This window comes from Channa argus, chromosome 20 (genome assembly GCF_033026475.1).
Source record: "Channa argus isolate prfri chromosome 20, Channa argus male v1.0, whole genome shotgun sequence".
In the NCBI taxonomy this organism is placed as follows: Eukaryota; Metazoa; Chordata; class Actinopteri; order Anabantiformes; family Channidae; genus Channa; species Channa argus.
In genome coordinates this window covers 7,382,670-7,391,683 of record NC_090216.1, presented here as the reverse complement: position 1 = coordinate 7,391,683, position 9,014 = coordinate 7,382,670, and the positions used below count along the sequence as shown (strand labels likewise).

The 9,014-nt window shown below is 38.1% G+C and overlaps 1 protein-coding gene across 2 annotated transcripts; it reads left to right on the top strand.

Annotated features, from left to right (window-relative positions):
• The first annotated feature begins 602 nt into the window (after positions 1 to 602).
• On the top strand, positions 603 to 8,931 carry adam9b (ADAM metallopeptidase domain 9b). 2 transcript variants are annotated; one of them, XM_067487982.1, is made up of 22 exons: positions 603 to 789; positions 1,105 to 1,211; positions 1,298 to 1,374; positions 1,464 to 1,539; positions 1,622 to 1,698; positions 2,149 to 2,341; positions 2,431 to 2,493; positions 2,720 to 2,791; positions 2,889 to 3,058; positions 3,147 to 3,237; positions 4,532 to 4,659; positions 4,896 to 5,067; positions 5,614 to 5,703; positions 5,832 to 6,027; positions 6,238 to 6,349; positions 6,563 to 6,743; positions 6,924 to 7,010; positions 7,115 to 7,220; positions 7,588 to 7,717; positions 7,801 to 7,900; positions 8,067 to 8,104; positions 8,223 to 8,931. In XM_067487982.1, exons 1-22 carry the CDS (start codon positions 717 to 719, stop codon positions 8,344 to 8,346), a joined length of 2,463 nt encoding a protein of 820 aa, XP_067344083.1. In that variant the 5' UTR covers positions 603 to 716; the 3' UTR covers positions 8,347 to 8,931. The 2 variants fall into 2 exon arrangements, with proteins under 2 accessions (XP_067344083.1, XP_067344084.1); XM_067487983.1 differs by lacking the exons at positions 603 to 789; positions 1,105 to 1,211 and having other exon boundaries at positions 1,311 to 1,374; positions 1,622 to 1,675.
• Positions 8,932 to 9,014: the final 83 nt, after the last annotated feature.

Sequence of the window (9,014 nt, the reverse complement as noted above, 5' to 3'; positions counted from 1 at the left end):
ATAAGCTTTGCTGTAATAAGGAAAGTAAGGGAAAAAATGACTAGTTAGCAGTGAGTGTATCCCAACCTTAAAAAAAGCTCCGTTAAATTTAGACTTACTGTGTTAGTGAGCTGTATTACAAGAAGTTAGATACTGATATTGTTGGAAGAAGTATTATTAGTTGCCAGTCATTTAACACAGACTGTATTTCCTAAAATGTACTATTACAGTCCTAGAACTGTGTTTAAAAATGAGATGCCTGGTGGGCTTTGTCTGGGGGTGGAAGTTAATTGAGACCCAGTTCTCATTTACAATACCAACCTGGCCAAGAGGCAGCATGAAGGGCAGATACAAAGCAGGAATTTAAACAAAAGACAAGCATTTAAACAAATCAAACAAATTCAAACATTCATATATACTGTATTTACAGTGGTGTACACGTAAAAGGATTTAATTAAAACAAAGTTTGAACCAGAAAGTTGATGGAGAATGAACCCACAGGATGGCAGCAACACAACTTTCGCGATGCCGGCTGCCAAGAAAGAAAAAAGAAAAAAAAAAAAAAGCGAAGAAGAAGGACTTGACGCTCCTACTGGGCAGCTCACCTGTTGTTAACCACACCCATCTTGACGCACCTGAGACGAAAATGAAGCAAAGGTGCATTACCTGAAATCTTTATTAGCAGATCTAAGGGAGGTCTAAGAGAGGAACAAGTTGTTCTGTAATTTTTTTTACCTATGATCATGATCGGAAAATACACATTATTCGCTATTTTCTCGTTGTGTTACATTTCTGGAATCGACAGCAAAGGTGAGACACACAGCGCAGTTGGTTTGGATGTCGAAAAAGTTGTTCCACCTGTGTACACGAAGAGAGATCGATGGCCGAAGAGAATATATTGGGGTGTTTTTATTTTCCCATAAAGCCTATTTGTCGCCTACAAAATAAATGACACGTGTGTGCTTTGTATGTTTTGTTGTCTGAAATGGAAGCAGTTATCTCTTGAGACAAAAAGGCCAGACGTTTCCTCATAGTGTGTGGCTGAATTGTTTGCTACTCCATGTTCTTATAAAAGAAACCACATCTCACTATTTACCGTTTTTCGTGTACTACCCTCTCTTCCAGGCACTTTCAATGAGCTCACATCAAAACCTTCCAAGTACTCCATTGTAAATCCTATTGCGATTCACAGATGGACGAGAAACGCCAACGCACGACCTCAGTCAAAGGAGGTACAAGCCTCATGAAAGGATCAGTTTAAATTGATTTTTTTCATGTGATCATATTGAGAATGTGTATTTTAATATACTAATTTCAGAAAGCTGGAGATGAAACAATATCATATGCAGTCACTATAAAAAACAGAAAGCACATTCTTCATTTAAAGAAGAACAGGTATGCACAGTTATGTCATGCTGGTGTTATTATACAGCCTAGTTCCTGCTTCAGATTACATGTCCCATCATTACTTCTTCTTATGGCAGAGACTTTTTACACCCAAAGCTCTTTGATAATCCGTCTGACTCCACTGGCAAACACTCATCATATCTAAAACATCATGTAAGTGAACATTTGTTTATTCTGCTTGATAAGGTTGCGTTCATATCAACCGTCAAAGCACTTTTTACCTCTCTTTTCCCAGGTTCATTGCTATTACCACGGAGAGGTGGAGGGATATAAAGAGTCAGTGGTTGCAGTAAGCACATGCTCTGGCCTCAGGTTTTAACCTTTCTTCTTGTCGCTGTTTTTACTCCCTCGTTTGTGTAATAAATGCTCTGATGGAGCTCAGCTTCTCTTTAAACATTTATTGACTCTGAGCATAGTCATGCCATGGTTATTTGATCACACTGCACAACTGTTACACAATCCAAATGAATGATTCAGAGCATTGTTTTGCAGATCATTACACCAAAAATAAGTTAAGTTGTTTAGTCCGTATTAAGAAATATTATCATTAACGTACACTATGGCATTGATTTCAGTTATGTTACAACTGCTTAAATAGGGACACACGCAAAGTTCAGTTTTCTATGAATTTCTATTGCTTTACTATCGCTATTTTTACTGATTTTGCTTCTGCCTTACTGCTGAGCTAGTACATTATGCCAGCTAACACCATGACGTGGTGTTGGCACAGACTGAAAGCATTTATCCATTGCCTCACTGTAGGGGTGTGATCATTCTTGGAAATGAGACTTATGGACTGGAGCCTGTTCCACAGTCTCCCACCAATGAGCATCTTCTGTACCTATTGAAGGACGTTCAATCCGGGCCTTTCACCTGTGGGGTCGTCAATGAGGCTACGTCAACGCCAAGCCATGAACCCTTTGAGCCTGGCCAATCGCTGACTTCCCTGCTGCGGGTTAGAATTTTTCCCACATCTATTTAAAATTTGTGAACTGGGTTTAAAATGGATAGTTTCTCTGTTTTCCTTTTCTTTGGTTTCAACAGCGGAAGCGCAATTTACCTCAAACCAATTACATTGAGTTGGTGCTGGTTGTGGATAATCTAAGGGTGAGTTTGTTTTACGTTTCACTGATGTGTAACGGACAGTGATTTTTAAAATACAGGTTTGTACTTAAGGCCTGATTCATGTACATGAGCACCTTTTCTTTTTTTCAATCATCAGCTTTTAACTCAGTGCTTTTTCTATATTGTTAAATATTGTAACAATAATTTAATATTTTTGGGATAACTGGAAATTTAAAGGTTCTGTTATTGTGCTAATTGTGTCACATAGTATAATTTTAAGAAGCAAAATGAGACGGCTGTACAAGTGGAGGCGGTGGAAATAGCTAATCTAGTGGATGGGGTGAGATTTTATAACATAAATTATGTATATTAATTTCACAGTTGTTTCGTGCTGTGCCATACTTAAATTTTTTTCTTTTATTTTCTGTTTATTCTAGTATTTCAAACAGCTGAATATACGTGCCATATTAGTGGGCTTGCAGATCTTTAAGAATGGTAATCCCTTTGCTGTTACCGGCTCTGCAGGGGAAGTGTTGGATAGATTTGTAACATGGCGGAAGGCTGTTCTGGTACCAGAAATCAGGAACGATGTTGGTCATCTCATTGTGTAAGTAAATGTGTATTAAGCCACCTAACTTCTTCTTTTCTTAAATGTATTGAAATTTGTGCCTACTATTTTGTCCCATTGTTTTCAGTGGTCAGAATACATCATACCCTGGTGGCGTATTAGGAATGGCCTTCGTGGGCACTGTATGCTCCATGTCGACCTCCGGAGGAATCAGTGTGGTTAGTTCCACTCTCTTTTCTAAACCCAGTTGTTAGTTTTTCTAAAATGAGGTTTTAAAAAAACATCACCTTGTTTACAGTATCACAATATGTTGCACAATAAATTAAATGGTAACCCATGTTTTCTGATAGTTGTATTGTAATGTCTGGCCAGATTCTTGCTAATTCATAGCCCTAAGCTCATGTCTACAAACTGAGGGCTATTCATAGGAAGTCCTATGAGTGTAATATTTCATTCAGCCTTTGAATAGTAGTCAGACAGGTTAGATTGGTAATGAGTCTCACCAAGTTCCATGATAAGGCGTGTGCCTGTTTTACTGGATTCCTTGAATTTTTGTTTTTGTTATCTTTTAAAGTGTCTTTAAAGTCACACTTAAAGGGGAAATAACATATTTAGATAGTTTAAATATACCATATGTTAGTTGAGAATTTATGTTACTAGAATCTCATGTAGTTTCTTCTTCTTCAAAGAAAGTTTAGGTCTCTTTTTTGTAATTGATATAAAATGGATTCATAGTTTTGAAATACCGTTGCACCTTTCTCCAGTATCCAAATTCAGGAGGAGATTAAATAAGTAAATTAGGCAACATCCTCTCTTTTAGTGTTGTAGCAATACTCAATATGAACAGTTCTTCTGTTCAGTCTGTACCTCTTGCAACCATTTCCCCATTTTAATTTTTTAAGGCCGGTCCAAGCCCGGTAGAAATTTGGGAGGGTTGCATCAGGAAGGGCATCTGGTGTAAAAACTGTGCAAAATCAACATGCGGACAATGATCCGCTGTGGCGACCCTGAACTCACGGGATAAGCCGAAAGGAAAAAAAAAAAGTCACAGGAACATGAGGGTACTCTTAAATGGTCTTGCTAGCTTTAACCTTGACTATGCTTGACAATTATTTTTATCCATATCCGCTTAGACAACTCTCTTAGCTTTTTCTTGTCCATGTTCCGTGTAGTGCACAAGAGACTACCAAACAGTACAATGATGAATTTTTAAATAAATAGGTTGATTGACTCTAAATATCTTATTCATTTAAGAGACAGTAGACCTGTGATACTGTTTAAAGGCAATATTCCTGAAATACTACTACAGCTTACTTATTTATCACTGCTTTGAAGAGAGAACACATTTTGTTCAGGCCATTTAAGAAGATCTTTATGTGTAGTCAAATCTCATTAGTTTTTAATCCTGTTCATTAATAACTTGATTTAGGAATCTTCTTCTTCAGTCTAATGTTTAGACATAAAAACTGTGGAGAATGTTGGTACTTAATGTACTGGGTGTCTTTTTCACAGTTCAGTGACAACAGCCTGCCGTATTACTCCACTGTGGTGGCACACGAGATCGGCCATAACCTGGGCATGAATCACGATGACGGCCGCTGCAGCTGTAATAGAAGCTGCATCATGTTCAGCGCTGCTGAGTAAAACCTAAAATTCCTAAAAAATATAAAAATGTCCTAATTTCTGGATATAAAAATTTTAAAAAGCTGTAATTTCTCTCTGCAAGGTTTACATTGTGCTGAAAACCATGAATGTACACTTTGCTTTTTATAATCCCTATATAAAATAACTAACACATTTTGTTGATGTTGTTTGGAAACTTGAAGCCTGGCCAAACGGACATTAGGGGTAATGATTTTTTTCTCCTACCCTTTAGGGGTTCCACCTCTTTTAGCACCTGCAGTGCAGATGACTTTGAGTCTTTGATCCTCCGAGGAGGAGGCGTATGTCTGAGAAATCTACCCTCCCCGTCCAATGTGATGAATGTTACTGAATGCGGCAATGGCCTGCTGGAGCAAGGAGAGCAGTGTGACTGTGGCAAACCACAGGTAGCCTTCCAGAGAAACCCATCCACACAGAAAGTTACACAAATCATGCCATAATGTAACGTATACAGCATCACGATCATCAAATAATCAAAGTTTAGATAGTCTTTGGTGAGTCTTTTAGATCGACAACAAATAAATTCAAATCCCATTTTCAGAAAAGTTAAGACTGTATTGAGGAAATAAAAAGTCAATGCAAACCTCTTACACGGATTATCCTGTTTAGTTGCAGATGGCCCTTGTTGTCGAAACAATCAGATTTCCCAATGACAACATATACAATTTTTGAAACCATTTCTAATCAAACAAGGTTTTAAATGATAAGAAAATCATTGCATTCTCTTATCACTTTCAACATAGTGTCCCAACTTTTGCAGAAATAGTGTGTGTAAGAATATGAATCAGATACATAAACAATGATAAGTTGCATGCATTATTTTTTTGCGGACCCAGAACAACCTTTCATTACATGTTGGTTATGCAGACTAGAGTGCAGGTGTCATGGTACAACCTCATGGACAATTGTTTCTATGTTTCCCTTGTCTTCAGGATTGCACAAATAAATGCTGTAATGCCGCCACCTGCCAATTTACATTCGGCTCCTCTTGCGCTCAGGGTCTCTGCTGTGACAACTGTCAGGTCAGTACTGTGCTAGTTTTAGTTTGTAACTAAAGACTGGACTGAATGAAGCCAATGAACTGTAGTTCAAACATTTTGGGGAAAAAAAGTTGTTAGTTTTTATTTATTGTCTGATGTTTTTGTTTTAGATCAAAGTTTCTGGAACGCCATGCAGAGCGTCGGTCGACGCCTGTGATCTTCCTGAATATTGTGATGGCTCAAATGCATCCTGTCCTGCAGACACTTATATTATGGATGGGTTGTCTTGTGAAAACAATGCTGCATACTGCTATGACGGCCGATGCCAGACATATGATTACCAGTGCCGACAACTCTTTGCACCAGGTACATTCAATAGTGACTTATATACACCTAATTCAATTGGCTGTCATTTCTGGGCCAGTAAAACACCTAAAAGTTTGTGTTTAATGTTTGTGCAACAATCTAACTAGGGATCTTCCAGTTAGGAATACATCAGCCCAAAGTTTACCAAGAGGCACTGCTGGCAAATTAATTAATTTACTAATATTTTCAGTAATATATTATCTTGGGCAGATCCAGCAACAAAGGCAGCAGATGTTTGTTTTGTGACGGCAAATATGGCAGGAAACTTATTTGGAAATTGTGGAATGACCAGCACTGGAAATTTCATCAAATGCAGTCGAGCGTAAGTACTGCCTTTAAATCTGTGAATGATATGAACTTAACATGTGTGCCTTCGTAATGTGTAACTTTGGGAAAACCAGATCAATAGTCACACTACAGTTATGGTAAAGTTGGAATAAAAGTGTATTGCAAATTGTAAATGAGCTTCTTCTCTAGTAATTTGGCTCATTAACAAGAATGGGAACTGTGTGTTGTCTTTGAACCTGCACTGTAGAAACTCCATGTGTGGAAAGGTGCAATGCACTAATGTGAATACCAACAAGCCTCCTCCTGGTGCCCATATCAGTGTTGTACAAATTAATGGGGAAACCTGCGTAAATGCAGACTTTAATCTTGGCTCAGATGTCCTAGATCCTGGCTACGTGAAGCCTGGCAGTCCTTGTAACAGCGGAAAGGTAAGCAAACTTTGGAGACTGGACAATATTTTAAGAGGTGGAAACACCAACGAGTAGGTATGTAACCAGGAAGTCATGTGATTTGATTTGTTTCCAGACATTGTTGTCATTGTGAGAGTTGAAAAGATGTCAATGCATGACATGTTATGATTGCATCAATAAGGTAATCTTCTCTTTCAGGTCTGCATTGACTTTAAGTGTGTGAATGCCTCTGCTCTGCTGCCCAACTTGACCTGTGACGCTCAGGCCACCTGCAATGGCAGAGGGGTAAGATGGCAGTTGTTTTGGTTTTATCATTAGGTTTCCAGCCAATCATGATAGGTCTGAATTTGCTGTTGTAATGTATCTTTTTTTTCTTTTTCTTCTTACAGGTATGTAATCAAAAAGGGCACTGTCACTGTCAAAATGGGTGGGCCCCTCCCTTCTGTGACAGGGCAGGGCGAGGTGGGAGTATAGACAGTGGCCCTGCAGAGATAGGTGGGTGTAAATTTACTTTATTGGTTTACTCCAAGCTAAATTAAATCTAAATTTATCAATAGATGCACAGTAATGTAATCTGGGGATGTGTAGCCTATGTTATACTATATCAGAGCTCCATTTTACAGCTTGATTTTTCGTCTTTTGCTGAAATAACAATTAAAGTCATTAAAGTACCCATATGTGAACCTGTTTTGGTCTTAGATTATTTTAATGATATTGATCATTCCTTCAAATATAAAAATTAAAAACTACACAGAAATCTAATTGTCAAAATAACTGAAGGGAATCTGCCAAGAATACATTTGACTGTTTTGTAAAATATACTGTAATGTACCTTATTCCCATCTGTCCTTCTCTGCCTTAGATTACTCCCTCAGGAATGGCTTGTTGATCTTTTTTCTGCTGGTGGTTCCTGTTCTGGTTCTTCTCATTCTTGTGCTGCTCTATGTCTTCAAGAGAGAGTCACTGGATCCCTGCCTGAAAAGACCACGGAAGTAAGTATCAATGATTTATTAATAGCAGTTTCAAGGCTTTTTATTTTGATAAAAGATGATTGATTTTGAGCCCTTTTTCTAAGGCCACAAATCGCTAAAAATGAAAACAAAAATGGACCGTCAAACAAAAACGTTCAGACAAGTGCCACAACCCAACCTCCAACACTGGCTCCTCATGTGCAGGTAAATAGTTTTGTTTATGTTTGTTATCACTGCAGTGAAAGAAGTTTGTTTGTACAATAGGAAAACAGGTTTTGAAAAATTAAAAAAAATGCTGTTACACTAAAAGAAAGATGTAAATCAGTCAAAAGAGGGTTATTTTTTAAGTATCGTATTCATTTAATTCTAGCCTGGACATCCACCAGCTGCATCAGCTTCAGAATCTGGGTATGGACTCATTTAAATGTTGTTTTATTTGAGTTGTTTCTTCACTCATACATTAAGTATTTATTTCTTTAGCAAACCTGTGTGACTTGTTTAACTGAACTTCTACATGACTTGTCAGTTTAAGGTATGGAGAACTGGACTATTGGAATACAGAAACAAGCACTGCACCTGCGCAAACTCCCATACCTCAGCAGGGCCCAGGAGTGCCCAAACCAATCCCACCCAGGCAGCCACAATGTTGATGATTGTTTTATTTTTTTTCTAAATATTTTCAGTTGTATTGTAAAAGTATGAAAGGGGGAGCTTAGTGGCTCAGAATTGGGTTGGGATGCAGAAGGCTGTGGGTTGGAATCCCACCCCACCAGGTGTAGTGTCAGTACCAAGCCTGGATAAAATGGGAGGGTTGTGGCAGGAAAGGCATCCGGCGTATCAGCTCATGCCAAATCAACGCGCGGATCACATCCCGCTGCGGCTACTGCTGAGGGGACAAGCCGAAAGCCATTGACTATCGTAAAAGTGTGAAGTTTATTACAGCTCATCGCCACCTTGTGAATATAGCCCAACGCTACTACTAATAGTCGACACACTGTAATGTGTTTTCTTTGTAAGGTCATCTGTAGTGACATGGTGGGGGATAACACTGGCATATATGTATATATTTAGTAGAATATGTTTTTATTAGATTCCTGTATAATCTGAAAAATGTGCACATAAAATGTAGAAAAAAAAAGTAATTTAAGGTCTGTTTTAAAGGATTTGTAAATTTTGGATTAATGAATGTTAAAATTATAATTAAACAAACTCACTGATACATGTTTTGGATGCTGTTTAATGTGTCAGTGTAGATTTGTCATTTATTTACTGTAAGTGTATAAGTTGGAGTTATATTGTGTCATAATAGTACAAGAGG

Bases quoted from the DNA above. Each gene is read 5' to 3' on its own strand.
- adam9b (XM_067487982.1), top strand. From the start codon at position 717: ATGATCATGATCGGAAAATACACATTATTCGCTATTTTCTCGTTGTGT. The intron at 2,342-2,430 runs GTTAGAATTTTT...TGGTTTCAACAG, and splicing joins CGCTGACTTCCCTGCTGCGG to CGGAAGCGCAATTTACCTCA. The intron at 7,221-7,587 runs GTGGGTGTAAAT...TCTCTGCCTTAG, and splicing joins CAGTGGCCCTGCAGAGATAG to ATTACTCCCTCAGGAATGGC.